At 56.5% G+C, this 21,238-nt stretch overlaps 7 protein-coding genes across 7 annotated transcripts; 4 read left to right on the top strand and 3 right to left on the bottom strand.

Moving 5' to 3' along the window:
* Positions 1-1,483: 1,483 nt before the first annotated feature.
* EX895_006118 (uncharacterized protein) lies at positions 1,484-3,229 on the top strand (the record flags this gene model as incomplete). Its single annotated transcript, XM_029886710.1, has 1 exon — positions 1,484-3,229. The coding sequence occupies one exon, from the start codon at positions 1,484-1,486 to the stop codon at positions 3,227-3,229; it is 1,746 nt and encodes a 581-aa protein (XP_029737023.1).
* Positions 3,230-3,803: 574 nt separating this feature from the next.
* Positions 3,804-4,628, top strand: EX895_006117 (uncharacterized protein; the record flags this gene model as incomplete). The annotated part of the gene is made up of 1 exon (XM_029886709.1): positions 3,804-4,628. The coding sequence occupies one exon, from the start codon at positions 3,804-3,806 to the stop codon at positions 4,626-4,628; it is 825 nt and encodes a 274-aa protein (XP_029737022.1).
* Positions 4,629-5,207: 579 nt separating this feature from the next.
* EX895_006116 (uncharacterized protein) lies at positions 5,208-5,702 on the bottom strand (the record flags this gene model as incomplete). The annotated part of the gene is made up of 1 exon (XM_029886708.1): positions 5,208-5,702. One exon carries the CDS (start codon positions 5,700-5,702, stop codon positions 5,208-5,210), a length of 495 nt encoding a protein of 164 aa, XP_029737021.1.
* A 1,887-nt stretch (positions 5,703-7,589) lies between these two features.
* On the bottom strand, positions 7,590-11,231 carry EX895_006115 (uncharacterized protein; the record flags this gene model as incomplete). The annotated part of the gene is made up of 1 exon (XM_029886707.1): positions 7,590-11,231. The coding sequence occupies one exon, from the start codon at positions 11,229-11,231 to the stop codon at positions 7,590-7,592; it is 3,642 nt and encodes a 1,213-aa protein (XP_029737020.1).
* A 1,268-nt stretch (positions 11,232-12,499) lies between these two features.
* EX895_006114 (uncharacterized protein) lies at positions 12,500-16,912 on the top strand (the record flags this gene model as incomplete). Its single annotated transcript, XM_029886706.1, has 1 exon — positions 12,500-16,912. One exon carries the CDS (start codon positions 12,500-12,502, stop codon positions 16,910-16,912), a length of 4,413 nt encoding a protein of 1,470 aa, XP_029737019.1.
* A 408-nt stretch (positions 16,913-17,320) lies between these two features.
* On the top strand, positions 17,321-18,579 carry EX895_006113 (uncharacterized protein; the record flags this gene model as incomplete). Its single annotated transcript, XM_029886705.1, has 2 exons — positions 17,321-17,480; positions 17,591-18,579. The coding sequence occupies 2 exons, from the start codon at positions 17,321-17,323 to the stop codon at positions 18,577-18,579; spliced, it is 1,149 nt and encodes a 382-aa protein (XP_029737018.1).
* A 253-nt stretch (positions 18,580-18,832) lies between these two features.
* EX895_006112 (uncharacterized protein) lies at positions 18,833-19,364 on the bottom strand (the record flags this gene model as incomplete). The annotated part of the gene is made up of 2 exons (XM_029886704.1): positions 18,833-19,081; positions 19,362-19,364. The coding sequence occupies 2 exons, from the start codon at positions 19,362-19,364 to the stop codon at positions 18,833-18,835; spliced, it is 252 nt and encodes an 83-aa protein (XP_029737017.1).
* Positions 19,365-21,238: the final 1,874 nt, after the last annotated feature.

Below are 21,238 nucleotides of genomic sequence, written 5' to 3'. Positions count from 1 at the left end.
CGGGGAGCGAGGGTAAAAATTGAAGCTTGTGTCTGTCTGTCTCTCTCTCTCTCTCTCTTCTGGTCGATTGAATGAACGTGGGGGAACGCCTCTCTCCATCCGACGGTTTGAAAACGTCGGCCGTTGTTGTTCCTTAACACAGAAGAGCATCACACAAAATGTCCCTTTGCGCCCTGAGCTTGACACTGCACTGGCTGGCCACACCCAAACATAACCAGGTCAGAAATCGTCTGCGTCCTAATCCTACAGCAGCAACGAAAATGCCAAGAGCCACTGCTTCTCACGGGGGGAGGCATCGCGGTCTTCGCTTTCTTGAGCCTGATTGAAACATGTGCCGATTATGATAGGCGAAAGATATATCAGCGCCGTTCCCACCAGCCCAGTGATTGACACACTCCCACACAGGTGGATCGCAACGACTCGATTCAGCCCGTCAGGGCGCGAGTAGGTTATGAATTGCAAAGTGTTCCGGATACGAAGTGTGTGATACACGCAAAGAAAAAGGCTGCCGGTGTAGGGTAGAGTCGAACAAAGAGCTGCTGCTGCCCGCGGGGAAAGCACATCGACGCTTCCAAAGCTGCACGACCGGTCCGCCAGTTCCGTCTTGGACCTTGTCGCGCATCGCTCTTGGCAAGGAAGAATCGGGACTCTATCGGCAGCAGTCAGCCATCACTCTAACATAATCAAAATATTAGTTTCGTGCTGCGCCACCCAACCAACGACGTGATTGGTGACTGCTGTTGATTGGACCGTCGATAGAAAGCATAATCGCTACAGAGATGCGGAGCTCCAGCAGTGAGTGGATAGTCGACTTCTCAGGTTCTGCTCGTGCTGCTTGTTCGGAACCGCATTGCATGCCTTCTTTCTATGACGCCAACTCATGACTGCTGCGCCTTTGAATCTCGACAGTGCTACCCTCTCATCATAACAAGTGTGTCGACGCTGACGATCGAAATGGATAAGCTCGGGACGGGGCAGTGCGCTGGATCCCTCTGTGAGGTTTCATCGATTCTGGCGTGCCAAAGCTCGCGTCTTTTTCTCAGGAGAAAAGCAGAAAAATGAAGCGAGAAGAACTGGCGCGCGGTGTTGGACTTGAGCAGCAGCAGCAGCAGCACGGGAGGAGATGCATTTTCTCTGATGCTTGCTGGCTGGCCTGCTGGTGTCAAAGCGCTTGGCTCTGTTAGTCTTATCCAAGTCTGTTTTCCACTGCTAAACGACCTGCAGCTCTGTTACTCTGTGATGTGATCGCTGTCAACCGTGCACGCACGCTCCAATTGCCTCGGCAGCTTTCTTCTTTTTTTTCATTCCGCTTTCGCGCTCGCTCGCTCGGATCACATTATTCCTTGGAGACGTATCGTTTCCGACACTCTGATTTGCGCCGGCCCTCTTACCCTTTCTCCCTTCTCACTCCCTCCTTTGCTCCCTCCCCCCTCCTCCATCCCGCTCCTTCCTGCCTTCGTTGCGATTGTAGGGCTCCTTCAAGATGACGGACCCAGCCGCGGAAGCTTACGAGCGTCTCACCAAGAACCTCTCCTTCGACTCGCATGGCGTCACCGAGACCGTCGATCTCCCTCACGATGTCTCTTCCTCCAGCTTGAGCCCCCGGATTGTTGACTCTGCCCCGGCTGCTGCCATCGCCGTTCCTCGCGACCAGGCCGCTAACTCCGCTGCCCCTTCTGCTGCTGCTGCCAATGGCTCGAGCCTCAAGCTCGGCAACAGCTCCCCCGGTGTTGCTGCCGCTGCTGCCAATGGCGATGCTTCCGTCAAGTACGCTCCTGGAGGCAAGGTCAAGCTGACCAACTACCCCGCCATCGCCAACGCTCCTCTCCCCGCTGAAGGCAACGGCTCGTTCAACAACATCCATTTGGCTCTACTCATCTTCTTCACCCCCGCTGTCGTGCTCCGTCTCATCCCCTTTGTCAACCCGCAGTGGTTCGGATGGTTCAGCTACCTCCTGCTCTGCGCCCTCTTTGGCGCTCCCGTCGCTGTCGGGTACTGGACTGTCATGTCCACCTATGGCCCCCGCAAGAACGAAAAGGTCACGCTCCCCGGGAAGCCGCTCGAATTCTACATGGAGATCAAGGACCCTGAGCTGCGCAAGAAGTACCACGGCGACAAGAAGATCCCCTACCAGACGTTCCACGACGCCTACTTTGCCGGCAAGATTGAGCCTAAGCTGCCGCTCAACGAGCTGCTCGAGTACCGATGGGACTGGGCTTCGATGCAGTTCACCTGGCCCCTGTTCGAGCACGTCTTTTTCAACTTCATCCCCGATGTTCTCATGCACACCGCCAAGCAGGACCAGACGCAAATCCAGGACAACTACGACCGAGGCGACGACTTCTACGAGTGGTTCCTCGGCCCGCAGATGATCTACACCTCGGGTATCATCTCGGACGCCAACAAGGCCGAGACGCTCGAAGAACTGCAGGACAACAAGCTCAACCTCGTCTGCTCCAAGCTCGATCTGCAGAAAGAGGACCGCGTGCTCGACATCGGATGTGGCTGGGGTACCTTTGCTACGTTTGCCGCTGTCAATTACGGATGCGACGTGACCGGTGTCACCCTGGCAAAGACCCAGACGCGATTCGGAAACGACCGTCTCAAGAAGAACGGCATCGACTCGAGCCAGGCGCGCATCTTGAACCTCGACTACCGCGATATCCCCGTGCAGCCGGGCCACTACACCAAGATCATCTCGCTCGAGATGGCCGAGCACGTGGGCATCCGACACTACGACAAGTTCCTCTCGGATGTGTACAACTTGCTGGACGACGATGGAGTCTTCGTGTTCCAGGTCGCCGGGTTCCGACCTACGTGGCAGTTCCACGATCTCCAGTGGGGTCTGTTCATGAACAAGTACGTCTTCCCCGGTGCCGATGCGAGTTGCTCGCTCGGCTGGGTCGTCTCGCACCTCGAGAAGGCCGGTTTCGAGATCCGCTCGGTGGATGTCGCGGGTGTCCACTACTCGGCGACCATCCTGCGATGGGCCCAGAACTGGGAAGCCAACAAGGACAAGGTGGTGGCCAAGTACGGCGACCGCATGTACCGCATCTGGAGCTTTTTCCTGTGGTCGAGTGTCATCGTTGCTCGTGAGGGCGGTAGCTCGGTCTTCCAGTTTACGCTGCACAAGAACCTGAACGCTTACCACCGTATCAACGGTGTCAAGTCGCACGGTGGCTTGCTGCCCCGTCCTCCCATCAGCAAGTTCAAGTCGGTCTACCACTAGAGCCTGGATGCCAGAATGTGGGATCTTGTGTCGCCGCGCCCCTGTGACACTGAAGATGACAAAGAAGTCGAATCACACTCGATCAAAACAAATCGGAAATATCACCCATCCCAGAACAATTCTCCCCTTCATCGCCTCATGCTAGCTTTGCTCGTTGGTCTTCGTTGACGGAAAGAAGAAACCCTCTCTCGTTTGAATCTGTACCAAAAAAAGGCTCGGTCAATATGATGGTCTTGCGCAATCTGAAGTGCCAGTTTGTACATCGTGCAAAGCAAGTGTGTAGTGTGTTGGTCAGGCGTGTACATGGTGAGGATGTGGAATTCTAGCAGCTTCTCGAGCAGCCACGGTTTCTTTTTTTGGTGAAAACGTGGGGCTGTGTGTGCGTTTACTCAGCCCGACTAAAAAAGGGAAGGCGCGCGCGCTGTGACGCAGCCGCCGCCGCTTGACCCGCAAGCCGATTTCCGCTCCACATATTTGCCATTTCAACGTGGCTCAGGCCTCTGCCTTCGCCATCCATCCCCATCAACCACCATACGCTTTCAACCTCATCGCTGCGCATCCATACCTCTTCAAGATGTCATCTTCCAACTACCCTGCAGCACCGCCGTCGTACACGGCACCCAAAGGCTACACCGCGGTACCGCAGCACGAAACGCCAGCTCCATCGTACGGAGCAGCCGAAACCAGCACGATCCCGCGCAATGTCGACGAGGAAGGCGATCCGGACGATTTCAAGTTCGGTGTGACAGTCGAGCAGTCATCTCCCGAGATCCGTGCCATGTTCCTGCGCAAGGTGTACAGCGTGCTCTTCTTCCAGATCCTCGGAACGACCGTGATTGCGGCGCTCATGACGACGCAAGGCGTGGCGGCGTGGGTGCAGCGCAACCAGTGGTCGTTCATCGTCCCCATGGTCGGCAGCCTTATCACCATGGGCGTGCTCTACTTCAAACGCCACTCTCACCCCACCAACATCATTCTGCTGGGATTGTTCACGGTGCTGGAGTCGTTGTCGCTGGGAACAGTGATCACGTACGTCGACCAGAAGATCGTGCTGCAAGCCATGGTGATCACGGCATTCACGTTCTTCGGACTGACGCTCTTTACGCTGCAGAGCAAGTGGGACTTTAGCAGTATGGGCGGCTGGCTCTTCGGCGGACTCATGGTGCTCGTCGGCGTCGGCTTTGTGGGTGTGTTCCTGCCCTACAACCAGACGTTCGACTTGATCATGGCCGGTGCCGGCTGCGTCATCTTCAGTCTCTACATCGTCTACGACACCTGGCTCATCCAGCGCAGGCTCAGCGCAGAGGAGTGGGTGCTCGCCAACATCAGTCTGTATCTGGACATTGTCAACCTGTTCATCAGCGTTCTGCGCATCTTGAACAACCAGTCCCGCGATTAGGCGCTGAGCCTTCTCAGTAGCTCCTGACACGACTTTCCGAGTCGATGTTGGGCCCTGGCTTCGATTGGAGTAGGCCTGACCCTGGCTTTTTGGTGTTTCTACTTGGCTGGCAGCTTCTTTGCTTGTACATACCCCCCGCGTGTCTTGGTTTGTTGTATGCATCTCACGTTTCTTTGTTCTGTCGATCTTGCTGGTGTGTGTGTGTGTGAGAGAGAGAAAGAGAGAGAGAGAATTGTGACTGTGTGTGTAACTTGAATGAAAGCTTGGCGTGATGCCGAGGGCAATTGGGACGTGTGGTGCGGGGATGGAAGGGTGGAAGAGCAGGAGAGAGAGCAGAGCTGAAACGTTCGCGGGGCGGAAGTCCACAATTTCAACGTCGAGCATGGACACACACAGGCAGCAGGCTGGAGCCTCTTCCGAAGCTCCATGTACAAGTCGAGTTCTCAACGCGATTCTCTTGCGCTTCAGTGCAGCCCAAACGAGCGAGGTCTGCTCGGCCAAGAGTGCAAGCTTGGAGTGTGTATCCGAAACGCAAGTGCATTACCACAACATGGACAATGGCTTGCTAACCCGCGAAACCTATGAGCTGGCCTTCTTGACCGCCGCTTCGCGTGCCTCTTTTACCAGGTGCTCCACGGGCGGCGGCCGGTAGATGCCCTTGTAATGCACCCCCTCGGGCACAAGCCCCGCCCTGTCCAACAGCCTCGCCACGGGCTTGCTCGGCTGCGCGCCTAGTTTCAACCAATGCTTGATCCTGTCTTCGTTCCACTCGAGTCTCTTCTGCTTCAACCCCTCCTCTTGCTGCTTACCCTCTACTGATGTCGGTGCGGTGGGGGGGAGGCCGGACGTCATGAGTGCGCCGTGCCCGGGCGCGGCGTGCGCTTTCTTGCTGCTGCTGCTGCCGAGGAACGGCGTCGGTAGCCGTGCCGCAGAAGGCGCGCGCGGCACAGGGTCGAACTCCCCCAGCTTCTCGATAGGACGTGCATCACGCGGCTTGGAATCGTTGATCGCCACGACGTGGTAGAACGGGTTGTTGCGCGTGCCCTTGCGGCTAAGGCGCAGTCGCACGACCATCTTGCGGCAGTGTGTTTATGCTGCGTGATTCGCTATATGGGAGATTGTGAGTCTGATCACGTCGTCGCAGTGAGTCAGGAACGTGAGATTCCAAGTGGGACGAACTGCGGGTTAGAGTGAGTAGAATGTGGAAGAGGTGCGTGTGATGGCGAACAGGTTGGAGATGGTGGCAGTCAGAAGAAGGCAGAGAGTGGTTGGGCAGGCATGGAATTCTTGGCTCTGCCCGTTTTTTGCGTTTCTTCTTTCCTCGATGACCCGAGTGCCGAAGAAAGTTCGAATTTCTCACACCTGTTTGCCCAAAGGAGCTAACACTAAAATCTGTTTTGGAAGCCTCGACAATCAGCTCGAGAAGACAGGTCTCCCCTGCGATCTCGTCTTGACATCTCCAACAGTCAGTCCAGAGCTGAAGCTGGACATGAGAGGTTGCAGTGAATGGCTGTGATGGACGACGATGATGAGATGCAATTGAAACTGAATGAAATGCTATGAATGGAGGATGTGGGTATACGATGAGACGGGACAATGTTTAAAAAAGGGGATACAGTAGCAATGGCAGCTTCTAACTTTGCCAGACGCATTCTCAACAAAGAGCACAATGCGGCGTTTGAGTTCCTCCAGCAGGGAATTCACGACTTCATCAACATATCTAGCGCCAAGGCCGCCTCGTCTACCTGCCTCCTCGTTCTCCGCTGGTCCTCTCTCGACGAGACGCCATACGAGAACGGGTCCGCTTTCCCATCACTGCTTCCGCTTCCCCTCACATCAGAGTCCGCTTGAGCAAGTAGCGCAGTTGTCTGCCCATCGAGACGCTCGCGTTTCTCCGAGTCGCGAAACTTGTTGGATTTCTTCTTGCTTGCCGTGTTCTTTTTGAGCGACTTTTTGGCGCTTGATTGGACGAGTGACGTTGTGGCTTTTGACGTTGGTAGTGAGGATGCCGAGGATGCTCGGACGGATGATTTGGGTTTTGATGAAGAAGCCGCTGAGGTGGGGCACGTTGATTTGGCTACCATCGTGACTGTTGCTAGAGACAAGATGATTGTTCGACTTGGGGGATGAACGAGCGAGATCGATGCTTTCGAGATGCTTGCAATTAGCGCTTGCTGATGCGATTGGCGTGGCTGTGCGATGGTGATGGTGGAGGAGATGCAGTGGCAAGTAGTGACGGTGTAACCTCGAAAAGCTGCAAAGAATATTTTCCTTGAACCCTGGACGCAAAAACTGAAATTGAGCAACAACGGGGCGAGAGCGGAACTCTAAAGCCGAAGTATTGGCCGGTGCGCTTCCGCACTATCGGTCGGTGACGGACAAACTACTATTCAGCTGCGCATCGAGTCGAACGACATCCTTCCCCAACGCCATCCATCATCTACCACCTCGCCTCCTCTGTTATCTCACACCCGCTTTCAGACAACATGGCTTTTACCCTTCGCCCTTCCTCCACCGACAAGATGGTCAACTCCTGCATGGCCGTCACTTGTACGTACCCTCCTCTCACTTTCCCCTCCTCCCGCTTTCGCGAACTCGTCCTGACACCCTCGATCTTGTACTGTAATATAGGCGACAAGTGCGGCAAGACCACTTGGCGCGGGTGTGGCAGACACATCGACGCCGTCTTTGCCAACGTCCCTCAAGATCAGCGCTGCACGTGCCCTCGATCGTAGATCACTCCACCCGCTGTGAATCCTCCATGCCCGCAAGCGAGTTCCATATTCCAAAGCGTGTCCGTCACATTGAACGTTTCGCTCACGCACACAATCGCAATGGCACTTTACGTTTAGCCTCAAAATTATTCTCTTTTGTTATGCAGAGTCTTACATGGATGGCTGTAGCGCAGGAAGGCGAGAGCGGTGGGAATTTTTACTGCATTTTGCAGTGGTGTTGCAGCGACTAATTTACCGGCTGATCCTGGCTAGCCCCATCATCCTCCTTGAACGTCTTCTTCGGAATGGCCGGCGGCACAATCGACTCCTGACGTTCCAGCTCCTCCATCTCCTTCGCTCTCGTCGACCAGGGCCCTTCTCCAAATGCATGGTTGAGAGCGCTCCATACGTTGTTCACATAGTGCACCTCGAGGTCGTCGAGCACGGCCTTGGGTACATCCGCCTCGACGTTGGGCTGGTTCTGCGCGGGCAGGATCACTTTGGTGATACCAGCTCGGTGCGCAGCCAGCAGCTTCTCCTTCAACCCGCCCACGGGCAGCACCATTCCACGGAGCGATACTTCACCCGTCATGGCCAGCGTCGGTGCTACGGATCGGTTGGTCAGCAGCGAAGTGAGAGAGACGGTGAACGCGACACCAGCCGAAGGACCCTCTTTACCGATGGCACCCTCGGGCATGTGCAAGTGCACATCCTTGTTCTCCAGCAGCTGGTCCTTGGCATCCTTAACGATGCCGAGCTCAAACGCATTCGTCTTCATCCACGATAGTGCGATCGAAGCCGATTCCTTGATCACGTCACCGAGCTTACCTGTCAACTGCAAGCCTCCCTTGCCCGGCATGATGGTCGTCTCGATGGGCATCAGCGAGCCGGAGCCGTTCCCCAAGTACCCAAGACCCGTCGACACACCTGCGGGCATGGCGCTCGTGTACAAACGGTCCTTGTGATACACGGGAGGTCCAAGATACTTGCGCAAGCTGTCGATGGTAATAACCACCTTGACATCCTTAGGCACAGCCATGGGTTGACGCTTCTCGGTCGTCACCTTGGCAGGTGCCTCGGGCGGCGCGGCTTCCTTGCCCAGCACCTTGCCGTCCTGCTTGGGCTGGCTGTCAGGTGAGGTCTCGGCCTGGCTCGACGAAGCAGAGGGCTCTGTGAAGGGCGATGGCGTCTCTTTGCTTTCTGCTGGCTGCTGACCATCCACAGCCGGTGGAGTCACCGACTGAGTAGAGCTGTCAGCAGCGCCCGCCGAGACAGCGGATGCGGCTTCCGTCTTGGCGCTCGCCAATTCACCCTCCTGAGGCTCGGGAAACACTGACTCGCCGTGCTGCTTAACGATCTCGAAAGCGATCTTTCGGTAGACCTTCTCGAGTAGCTTGCGAAGACCTCGGACACCGCTCTCGCGCGCGTGATGCTTGATCAGGAAATCGATCGTCTCATCTGGAAGCTCGATGTTGGCATCCTGCAGACCCGAAGCTTCCTTGGCCTGGGGAGCCAAGTAGCCTCGAGCAATGTGTCGCTTCTCGTCGGCGGTGTACGACGAAACTTCCATCACCTCCATTCGGTCGAGTAGCGGCTGCGGGATGGTCTCGAGTGTGTTGGCGGTGCAGACGAACAGGACGCGCGAAAGGTCGACGGGAACATCCATGTAGTGATCCAAGAAGGAGCCGTTCTGCTCCGGGTCGAGCATCTCGAGCAGAGCCGACGACGGGTCGCCATTGTGACCTCGTCCGATCTTGTCGACTTCATCGATAAGAATAAGCGGATTTTCGGTGCCGACCTTCTTAAGTGCCTGGATGGCCTTGCCTGGCATAGCGCCGACGTAGGTCCTTCGGTGACCCTTGATCTCGGCAACATCGCTGAGACCTCCGACACTGAAGCGGAAGAACTGGCGCTCGACAGCGCGTGCAATCGACTTGCCAATCGACGTCTTACCGACACCGGGCGGACCAACCAAGCAGATAATCTTTCCCTCGACGGTGCCCTTGAGCTTGCCGACGGCGAGGAACTCGAGGATACGGTCCTTGACATCCGAAAGACCGTAGTGGTCTTCGTCGAGGACGCCGGTAGCGTTGGAAATCGAGTAGTTTTCGGGCGAATGGACGCCCCAGGGAATATTGGTGAGCCAATCGAGGTAGCCGCGAGTAACGTTGAACTCGCTGGCGGCAGGCTCGAGCGTCTGGAGCTTGTTGAGCTCCTCGTCAAACACCTTGCGAACGGCTTCCGGCATGTTGAGCTCGCCGGCCTTCTCGCGGAACTTTTCGACCATCTTGTCCTTGCCATCGCTCTCGATGCCGAGCTCCTTCTTGATGCCCTTGAGCTGCTCCATGAGGTAGTACTCGCGCTGACGCTTCTGGATCTTGGACTCGACGTCCTTGCTGATCTTGCTCTGAAGTTGTGCGTTCATGAGCTCCTTCTTGAGCACCACCAGCGCCTTCTGGAGACGCTCGCGGATGTCGAGAGCCTCGAGAACGGCTTGCAGCTCACCGACCTCGCCGGTGGAGACGGCAGCAGCAAAGTCGGCGAGCTTCTCGGGCTCCTCAAAGACGTTGCCTGCGCCCTGCGAAATGGAAAAGTTGGCGATCTGGTCGCGGAAGAGCGGGTTGAGCTGTGCAATGTCCTTGAAGACGCTGATGAGTTCGGACATGACGGCACGAATGTACTGGTCGTTGCGCTTGTCGTAAGGGGCGGGAGCCAGGTTGGTGACGTTGACGAGCGAGACGGCGTAGTCCTGGAGGAACGAGGTCTGGAACGGCGCCGAATGCGATGGCATATCTTGCCCGTCGGCGGGTGCGGTTTCGCTTTCAGCTTCAGGCTGTCCATCGACAGCTGTGGGCGCTGAGGGAGGTGCGTTTTGCTGGAGATTGGCGGCGGAAGCGTCGTTTACTTCGGGCAAGACGCCGTCGTCTCGTGCCTCTTGCTGGATCTCGTGCACCTTGGCGATGGAAGCAGCCTTGACGGCTTCATTGGCTGCCTCGTCACTGATAGGGTTGGCAGGGCCGGCGCCTTCGCTGCCCGGTGGTGGCGACGGGATGGTCTGACCAGTGGGGGTGATGAGTTCGTCGATGCAAATGCGACGGTGTGGATAGAGGACAGCGGTGATGCCCTCTTCTTCGTCGGACTTGTCCTCGCCGTCTTTACCCTTCTTACCTCCGCCGGTCTGGCCGCTGCCCTGAACGGGGAAGAGGCTGGTGACCTGAGCAAAGACACCAACCTTGTGGACTTTACTGAGATCGGTGATAACGTCGGCATCTTCCTCCTCGTCCTTTAGCAAGAAGGCGCCAATGTAAGGCTGGCCACGCTTAAGCGACTCTTTGATCGCAGCGCAGACGGCCTGGTTCTTGATGACAACCGCCTTGTAGAATCCGGGAAAGAGTGGACGTCGAGTGATAGGAAGGGCAAGAACTTGGGGATAGACCGATGGCACCGTAGAGCGAGCGATGGAGTTGGAGCCAGAGCCTGAGCCTGAACCCGAGCCCGAGCCAGAACCACTTGCACCAGAGCCAGAAGCTGGTGCACCGCCTGTAACAGATTTGGCGCCCGAAGAGGAGGAGGAGCTGGAAGACTCGGCCTTGGCTTCCGACTCTTCTGGTTCCTTGCGATGTTCTTGCTCGTTTTCGACCTCGTGTTCCTCGCCCTCCTGTTCCTCACCCTCCTTGAGCATTCGATCCAGCTTCTTCACTCTGGGAAGATACTGAGGTGACGAGGTAAACAAGGAGCGCGCGGGGATGGAAGTAAGAGAAGTGGCGGTCGCATTGATATTGGCGTCGACAGTAAGGGGTATCCGAGCATGGGCGAAACGAGACGCCGTCGGCTTGCGCGCGGTCGCAGCAGCACTCGATGAGAAAGAAGTAAGGCGCCGTGAGCTCATGGTGGCGACATTGGGAGCCGAGGTGCGCCAGCGAGCGGCGTTGCCAGCCGCGTACCTTTGCGAGGGGATCATTGAAGCGGAAGAAGTGGCTGGCGGTCCGGTAACGATCGGTAGACCTGCGAGTGCGATCGAGGGGACACTTGGAGCGAGCGATGGACGCTGCTGAACGAAAATACTTGAGATAACGGATGCTAGTGGAAGCAGAAGAAGAAATGGAAGAGGAAGAGGAAGTAGGAGAGGTGGTGGAAGAGTGCGTGATCACCAGAAGGAAAGGTTCGGAAGGGGTCCGAGAGGCAGGATCAGGAGTTAATTACGAAGCCGCTTTGCTCATCCGAATGGAGAGGTGTGCAGCCAGCCAGCCAGCCAGCCAGCCCCGGCGAATTGCGTGGCTAATTTGCTTCTTTCTGTCCTGAGTCGCGATTTTGGGCTCAGTCGAACGACCGCAACTTGCAGCAACATGGGGACCGTCCTGACTAGCATTTGATTCGACCGACGTCTTTTTGAACCAACACCTTCTTCACCGTTCACCGCCGATACTGACTCGACGGATGAAGTAAGCTCACAGAGGAAAGTCAATGTCCCATGATCCGACGTGAAGACGATGGCCCAGCCACCTATGACTATGTTAAGACCGAATCGCTGAGAGAATGCATGCTTCAGGCTATAGCAATGTGGAGGAAGAACACGCCTCGGACAAGCCGTCAAGTGAACCGATCACCAAAAATCGATTTGGGCTTGTTAGAGTTAAACACTGCTATGCCTTGCTGCGCTTTTCTGCAAAGGCGCGAGTACGACTTGACTTGAGCGCGAATATTGAGTGGCGGGCAAGCTTGCCGGTGACTTTGAGCGCGGCACACAGGCACAGGCAAAGCCATCATCTCAACCCCAGTTCTGTCGTTCCTGCCTTCCTTCTTCTCCTCATCGGCTTCTCGCCTCCGTCTAGCAGCTTTGTGTCTCTTTGTTCGATTCTCTTTCGATCTTTTGCTTCAGACATCTCTGCTCTCTTTTCTTTCGGTCCGACTCCAGCCTTTCTTCCAGTTCGCTTCTCGCCAACCACATTTGCATCTCTTCAACACGGTTCACTCACTCGTGCAACAGGCTACGCAACTCTTTCTTCGTCCTATACGATTCTCAAAGCTTTCGCCCGTTTGCTCCTCCCGTTGCCGTTCCGCACGCAAGGTCCGCGACCTTCTTTCGTCCCCGAACACCCCCTTTCGTTTGCTTCCCTCGCTTGCTAAGGCCGCTGAGCATCCTCGAAACTTGCAATCATGGGTATCCCCAAGTTCTTCCGCTTCATGTCGGAGCGCTATCCGCTCATCAGTCAGCTCATTGAAGAGAACAAGATCCCGGAGTTCGACAACCTTTACCTCGACATGAACGGCATCATCCACAATTGCTCCCACCCCAACGACAACGATGCATCTTTCCGTATCACGGAGACACAAATATTTTTAGCTGTCTTTGCATATATAGAGCATCTCTTCCACAAGATCAAGCCCAAGAAGGTCTTCTTCCTCGCCGTCGACGGCGTCGCACCCCGAGCAAAGATGAACCAGCAGCGCTCCCGTCGTTTCCGAACCGCCAAGGAGGCCAAGGAGATCAAGGAAAAGGCTGAACGTCGCGGCGAGGTTTTACCCGAGGAAGAGGCCTTTGACTCCAACTGCATCACCCCAGGAACCCCCTTCATGGCCAAGCTCTCGCAACAGCTCGAATATTTCATCGCCAAGAAGATCACCGAAGACGCCGACTGGCGCAATGTGCAGGTCATCCTCTCGGGTCACGATGTGCCTGGTGAGGGTGAGCACAAGATCATGGAGTACATTCGTCTCTCCAAAGCACAGCCCACCTACAACCCCAACGTCCGCCACTGTCTCTACGGTCTTGACGCCGACCTCATCATGCTGGGCTTGCTCAGCCACGACCCTCACTTTTGTTTGCTCCGTGAAGAGGTCCAGTTTGGCCCTCGTCGCAAGTCCAAGGGCAGCCTCGAGTCGCAAAACTTCTTCCTTCTCCACCTCTCGCTGTTCCGAGAGTATCTCGATCTCGAGTTTCAGGATCTTCGCTCGTCCCTTCCTTTCGCTTACGACTTTGAAAGGATCATTGACGATTTCATTCTGCTCAACATCTTTGTGGGAAACGATTTCCTGCCCCATCTCCCCGGCCTTCACATTAACGAAGGCGCCATGGATCTGCTCTTCAACATTTACAAGCAGATCCTCCCCGCCGCTGGCGGCTATCTTAACGAGAGCGGCACGCTGCGTACCGACCGTCTCGAGCTGGTCCTCTCAGAGCTTTGCACCTTCGAGATGGAGCAGTTCGAGCGCGACTATGGCGAAACCGCCACACACAAGGCCAAAGTCTCGAAGAAGAAGAAGGCCATCACCCAAGCCAAAGCCAAGGGAGGCCTTGTGCTCACCAAATCGCAGCGTGACCTCTTTGATAAAGTGCACGCCTTCGTCATGGCACGACGCTACGACCCCGCTGGCGCTCCCAAGGAGCTTCTGGTGCCCGCGGACCTCCCCAACAAGGACAAGCGCTTCCTCGAGGATCTCGCGTCCAGTCTAAAGCTGCGTGCCTCTTTCAACAAGATCAACCCTGCTTCCCAATTGCCTGCTATCACTCTCTCCTTCCCCGCAATTGCCGCTGAAGACGATGACAGCGACGACGGTCCTTCCGACGAGGATGGCGACGACTCTGATGGAAGCTCGGACGAGGCCGCCGCCGACGAGGCAGCTGGCATCAAGGCCCCTGCCGCCAAGTCAGAAGCCGACGCTGCGGTCGATCGCGTCTTGGGACGCTACCTCAAGGCCAAGGTCGACGCTGCGAGCGATGACGATGTCGACCCCGAGGAGGACTACAAACAGCGTCTCGCAACACAAATGACCGCATGGAAGAAGGACTATTACAAGGAAAAGCTCGAGATTGACTACAATGACGACGAAGCCATGTCCAAGCTCGCTTTCCGCTACATCGAGGGCCTCCAGTGGGTGCTCCACTACTACTACGATGGTGTCGCTTCGTGGGGCTGGTTCTACGACTACCACTACGCTCCCAAGATCTCGGATCTCAAGAATGCTGGTCAGATGAAGTTCGAGTTCGAGCTTGGCAAGCCCTTCCGTCCCTTTGACCAGCTCATGGGTGTACTGCCCGCGCTTAGCAACCAGCACATTCCCACTGCCTTCCGCGACCTCATGACCGACCCCAACTCGCCCATCATCGATTTCTATCCCACCAACTTTGAGGCCGATCTCAACGGCAAGAAGCAAGACTGGGAAGCCGTCGTCAAGATCCCCTTCATTGACGAGAAACGCCTGCTCGACGCTCTCGACAAGCGTGAAGTGTACCTGGGCATCGAAGAGCGAAAGCGCAACGGTTTTGGTCACAGCCGCGAGTTCACCTACAACGAGAACGAAGAAGTCTTCTTCCCCTCGAGTCTTCCCGGCACCTTTCCTGACCTCGTGCACTGCCGAGCCCGCGTCAACAACTTTGACCTCCCCACGCTCGACGGTCTCCACCTTGTCAAGGGCCTGCCCAAGGGCGTCGAGCTCGGTGTTCGCGCTTTGGCTGGTTTCCCCTCGCTCAAGACGCTTCCTCACTATGGTCGTCTGGGCCACCACGGAGTCAACATCTTCCAGTCCGAGTCCAAAGGTGTCAGCATGGTCGTCACCATCGAGAATGCTTACGAAGATGCCAAGACCGAAGCCATCGCAGAGGCCATGATCGGCAAGCGTGCTTTCTTCAACTGGCCTTTCATCACCGAAGGCCTTGTGGTCGGTGTTTCGGATAACCTTTTCCGCTACGAGATGGGCCTGGTTGGTGGCCACCAGAAGATCATCGCCCACGCTCACCAAGGCGCCACCCTCAGCGATTTCCAGAGGAAGGCCGAGCGTGCCGAGTACCACTATAGCAAGCGTATGGGTGTGCTTATCGGCGACGTCGACATCCTGGTTCACATCCGTCCGCTCAAGGGTCTGAAGCGTCTCGACGACGGCGCCTTCATCAAGGACTACGAAGAGACCTCCAAGAAGGAGGTTGACCAGGCCGTGCAGGTGATCGTGACCAACGTTGTCCACGACGATGCTCGGTTCCTCGAATCCCCCGCCAAGCCCATCCGCGAAGAGTATCCGGACAAGACCAAAGTCTTCTTCCTCGGCGCCAATGCCTATGGTACCCCCGCCCATGTCGTCGGCAGCACCGACGCCTCGCTCGCCATCGAGGTCGCTTTCTTCCCCAATCAGGCGAAGGAGAACGCGTATCTGCGCGACCTCGTTAGTAAGCGCGCTCGCGTCAACTACTACCCCTCCTACCAGGTCGCCAAAAAGTGCGGCATCACTTCCCTCGCCCTTTCCAAGCTGACCTCGAGCATGATGCTCGCCTGGAAGGATCAGAAGGTCAACGTGGGTCTCCGACTCAAGTTCGAGGCCAAGGGCGAAAAGGTGCTCGGCTACTCGCGCAAGCTGGCTGGATGGGAATTCTCCGAGAAGGCTGTCGAGCTCGTCAAAGAGTACGTGCAGCTCTTCCCCGAGATCCCGGCCATGCTCGGCCACAAATCTGGCGTCGACATCACGCGTGCCTCCCAGATCTGGGACCAGTCGGTCGTCGACCAGAAGATGGCGCAGCTCAAGGACTGGATCAAGGCCAAGGGCGTTCGCGACCTCGAGACAGTGCCGCTCTACGCCGAGCAACTGTCTAAGGAAACGGTGCAGAACATCGAAGCCTTCACCTCGCGACTTGTCGACACGCGCACGGCCATCGGCGCCGCCAGCCAGGTCAAGCGCGTCTTTATCAAGGGTATTCCTCGTACCGCGCTCCTCAAGCCTCGTCACGCTCCTTTCCGTCTGCAGGCGCAGAGGTTCGAGCTCGGCGACCGTGTCATCATGGTGCAGGACAGCGGCAACGTGCCGCTCTCAGCGCGCGGTGTCGTGATCGGTATCAACAGCGACTCGCTCGAAGTGGTCTTTGACGTGCCCTTCCTCAGCGGCACCACGCTCGGTGATCGATGTGCTCCTTACAAGGGTGCCACCGTGTCGTTCGTCAGCGTGCTCAACCTGACGCAGCCACAATTTGTGTGTGCCGGCACCAGTGGTGACGGTGACACCAGCGCCTCGGTCGGCAGCGCGCTCGAAAGGACGCTTGGACCGATCGGAGGCTCAGGAAGTGCGCAGAGCAACGGCAACGGCAATGGCGTCCAAGGCTACGGAGCGGGTAATACATCGTACCGCCCGCCCAACGCCTTCACTCCCAGCGCAGCTGCGCAGAATGGCCGAGGTGGTAGCACACAGATCTTGCAGCGTCCTCAGCAGCGCCATGCTCCTGTTTCGCAGGACGTGGCCTTCTCCGGCGTCGCTAGCGGTGCGCACAAGCCCACGCGCGCGGCGACTTCGACAAACCAGGTGGAAGAGATCAACCCCATTATGGCTGCTCTGGGTATCCGCCCGCCCACCAATGGTCACGGGCACGGTCATGGCCATGGGCCTGCACGTGGTGGCGCTCGACCCCCTCGCCTGCATGCGGCTCCCAACGCTCCCCAGCAGCCCGCGGTTCCTGCTACCGCTGCCGCCCAGACTGGTGGACATGGTCCTCGTGGTCGCGGTGGACGAGGTGGTGCCGGCCGTGGTCACGGTGCTGCTCCCTCTCGAGGTGCAGCCCGTGGCGGCCGCGGAGGTGCGGCTGGCCAGTGATGGTCCCCAACCCCTACTCTTTCGAATACCCTCATCTTTTAGTTTTTTTTAAACCAGGGATACTTGCGCGATTCCAAAGCATGAGCTTGGCCTCGTCTGTGCTTCAGTTTATGAGAAGAGGTAGGTGGCTTGCACCGAATGGTGCAATGTCGCAGCCGATCGCGGCTTTGAATGTGTGATTTAAGCGTCCTCAATTTTTAAGGGCAAATTTCGGGCGGGTGAAGTCATCTTGCTCTACGGCAATGCACATTTCTTCGCTTCTTGACTGGTTGGAGAAATGTCAGTGGTGTGTTCGACGAGGTTGTTGTGGCCGAGTGAACGGGCGTTCTAGCTCATCTTTGCATGATCCAGTTGACTTGCTCCCGGTGACACTACCATCACCAAAAAGGGACAAGACACTCGTTCAAAATGGCCATTCCACGAAGCACTCAAGCGTATAAGCTGGCGTCGTTTGACAAGAGCTTCGATGGACTCGAGGTGCAGGATGTTCCGCTGCCTTCGCAGTTGGAGCCAACACAGGTGCTGGTTGAGATCCATGCCGTGTCACTCAACGCTAGGGACTATCAGAGTGAGTTCAGACCGCCGCCATCACCAACACCAGCACCGAACCCTCCTATTCCTCCTATGCTCCTCGTATACGTCAGATGAGACTGACGGTGCCCTGTTCGCTATCGACAGTCGCAACGGGTACGTACCCAGCCCCAACGTCTCCTCCTAGCGGCCTGATCCCGGTTTCTGATGGCGCTGGCAAGGTCGTGGCCATAGGATCCGCTGTCTCAACTGTCGGCGTTGGTGCCCGAGTGGTCACCCATCTCACTGCCGACTGGAAACACGGAGAGATTGGCAACGACATGCAAACGCGGGCGCTTGGAGGTGGAATCGACGGTGTGCTAGCAAAGCACGTAGTGCTGGACCAGTACAATGTGCTGCCGATACCTGACCATCTGGACTATCGGCAAGCGGCGAGCCTGCCCGTTGCCGGGCTCACGGCGTTCCACTGCCTGTTTGGGTCTGATAGGACGTTGCAGCCGGGGCAGACGTTGTTGGTGGAAGGCACGGGAGGGGTAAGCATCGCAGCGCTCCAGCTAGCGCTTGCCTGCGGGGCCCGACCCATCGTCATCTCGAGCTCGGACGAGAAGCTCCGCCTAGTCCAGAAGCTCGGCGTCCACGCAAACGACTGTATCAACTACAGCACAGACAAGCGATGGTGGCAAACCGTTCGCTCGCTCACTGCGCGCTCCCAAGGCGTCGACCACACGATCGACATCGCCGGCGGCACCACCCTCACCCGTGCGCTGCTCGCCACCAAATCCTACGGTTCCATCTGGATCGTCGGCTACATGGACGACTACAAACCCCCTTCCTCCACTCAGCAGGCTGAACAAGCGCTACCAGACGTCGCCAAAGCTGTGCTCTACTCGCAGGCCCAGCTGCGCGGGGTCATGTGCGGAAGCTACCAGCTGTTCCAACAATATCTGGACGCGCATGTGGACGCGCATGAGGATGTACAGCGCAAAGTCGAAGCTGGAAGGGCGCACGAGAACGTGCTGGCCCCGTTGGTCATCGATGAGCAGGTGTTCCCGTTCGAGCATGCCAAGGATGCGTTCCGCGCCCAAGGGTCGGGCAAGTTTGTTGGGAAGATCATCATCGACGTCGCTTCCAAGTGACAGCCTGCCCCACACACAATCCTACACACATCCCCATCGTCTGCACGATGAGCGGTAAAACAGAATCGAAAAAGAACATTGAATTTCTGAGGGCGCAAGAAGGGGGGATTAAGCATGTACAACGGAGGAGCGAGCTGGCCGATTGGGGGATATCATGAGGGGGAACAAGACTTGATCGTTCGTCAAACGCTTTGAATCAATTCGGGACGTCGAGGAAGGAGGTAAAAGAGACCTAGGTTTGGCGGATTTCTACCTAATTCCTTGCGGAGTTCTCACGCTCTGCCTGCCTAATCCTCTCCTCGAGCGTCTTGGACTTGTGAAGCTGCGAGGCGGTAAGGCGATCACGCTCGGCGTTGGCGGCGCGGTCCGAGTAGCGCATGCCGTCAGCGACGGAGCCCTGGTAGGACGAGGTGGTGCGGTGCAGCTCGGTGTTGTTCTTGCCCGGGTTGGTATCGGTGCGCTTCATCTTTTTCCCATCGGAGGGACTCGAAAAGCAGGAACCCTGTCATAAGATGCAGTCGAAAAGCAGGATTGTCCATCGAGATGAATTGAAAGGATGTTGCAGAAGCGTGTGCAGAAGTGGGCGTGCGGCGAGGAAAAACGAAGAGCAGTTCAAGTTTTCGTCAGTACATCGTTTGCCATGGAAAGAAAAGCCATTCGGCTCCGGCGAATACAATCGAGAGCCGCACATCCAGAAGCGCCACCGACCGTCAGTTGGATGACAACAGCTCCGACACTGCCCGGTGTTCGAGTTGCTCGGTTTCGTATAGAGTTGCACTTACCATCTTGGCGGAAAAAGCGTTGGGGTGCTGGGATAAGCTTGGTGCAAAGGTTGGTATGTATGTGCGTGTGCGCGTTGGCAGTAGAGATCGAGGTCGAACTTGCAACGGAAGACAATAGCAAGTTGTTCGTTGGATGCGGATTTTGCGGGATCACGAGGATGGTGGTGAGGATGAAACAGGGTTGTCAGCAATGCACGATAAAGAATCGAGTTCGCAAAAGCAGCAGCGGCAAGCAGGAGCCGATTTTGGAGCTGTAGTATCTTTGCGATAAAAAGACAAAGGCAGCAGAGCGGCACACACGACTTGCTCTGTGCTTGGCCTAACTCGCTACCTAACTCGCTTGCGGAGTTCGAGCCGGGCAGTGTTGAAGGCTCTTGGGCCAACTCGAAAGAGAGAGATAGAAAGAAACAAACTCCACTTTGAAGCAGTGTTGTGCCGTGTTTCTCGCTCGCAGCCTCGCTCACGCAGCTCTGCTATTTCGCCCAAAAGAGGGCGGCACGGCACGGTCCAATGCACAATGACCTGAAGCAGTTCAACTTTTTTGATTGCATGCTAGTCCACTTGAAATGGAAACTCCAATTCAATACAAACTTGGCGGCTGGGCGAGTAATCTCATTCCGCGCTGTGGTGTTGAATGCTGCAGCTCTGCATTTCTGTATCGAGCAAGCACCTTCGAGAACACTCTCGTGTGGACCCGAGGTCAGACAGGTTGCTTGCTCCTCTCGCCTCTTCCGACGCAAACAGCGTCTATGATTTTGCTGACAGCGGAAGCTTGAACAAGCTGTGGTCCATCTGGCGGTTACAAGTTGTCAGAAAAGCATGTCTACCGGGCCGTGGACCAATAGCCGTCCGTCCATTGCGAGCTTTCCGAATAGCAAGGCCATCACCCATCACGCAGCCTGACTGCTACTGCTCTTCGGACCACTGTTTTCTTTGCACAGCCTTGCCGTACGCCAAGCAAGGCAAAGCATTACTTGCTAGAAGACGCAGGCTCTCCAACTGCAGATCCGGCAGCGAATTCATCATCTTACAGCGCTTGGCTTTTCCATTTGCGAGCGCAATGATGTGTTTCGGTGCTTGGCAGCTTACAAGGTTCGTTAACAGGAATAGTATCGGCCGACACAAATTAAACATATAATTGTCAGACCGCTGCATCGGCTACTATTGATCGCCACGTGCTGAGGGTTTGGGCTCTCAGACACAGCCAACGCGAATCCTTTGTCATCTCCGGCCGCTAAAGAGACGGTCACGCGAAAAGCTGGACACAAGCAGGTCGGCTAGGATGGCAGGAACGGTGTGTCACTGAGTGGTGAACCAATGATCGGCTTCTTCCCTCTTTTGCGCTAACTCGGACTCCCTTCGAGTCGTTTGCTCGTTCTAGAACTTCGGCCATACCCGAAAATACTACTCATTTTCAAATTTGGTGCCATGCGTTCGGAAACTCGAGCGGCGGACCCACGCGCTCTGGCTGTGACCAACATCGCCGCCGCTACGAATGCGCTACCTTGCTCGTCTGCATTACAGAGCGGCACTGCGATCTTTGCGAGCTTCGACGGCCGTCGGGCCGAGTAGAACAGAGGTGTTGTTCCGGTCGCTGTTGGAATATCCGAACCGTCGATCAAGATGTCAGCAAAGGATGGTCAGGGTTCAAGGACCCTAGCTTGGAAACCGACGCTTCGGAGACGAGACCGAGGTGCTTAGATTGGAGCCGAAGCTCCCAAAGCTCCGCCATCAAATTTCCCAGCGCCACGTGGTGTACAGCTTGAGAATGGGGTCCGGAAAAGGGCACAGCCGTGCAGGGTTGGAATCAGACTCGGAGGATCTCAATTAGCACCTCTTAAACGCATTGTTCCTAAATATGCCAGCGGTAAGGCGAT

The sequence above is a fragment of the Sporisorium graminicola genome, chromosome SGRAM_8 (genome assembly GCF_005498985.1).
Source record: "Sporisorium graminicola strain CBS 10092 chromosome SGRAM_8, whole genome shotgun sequence".
NCBI lineage: Eukaryota > Fungi > Basidiomycota > Ustilaginomycetes > Ustilaginales > Ustilaginaceae > Sporisorium > Sporisorium graminicola.
Note: the sequence above shows the minus strand (reverse complement) of the source record. Positions and strands in the feature narration are given on the sequence as shown.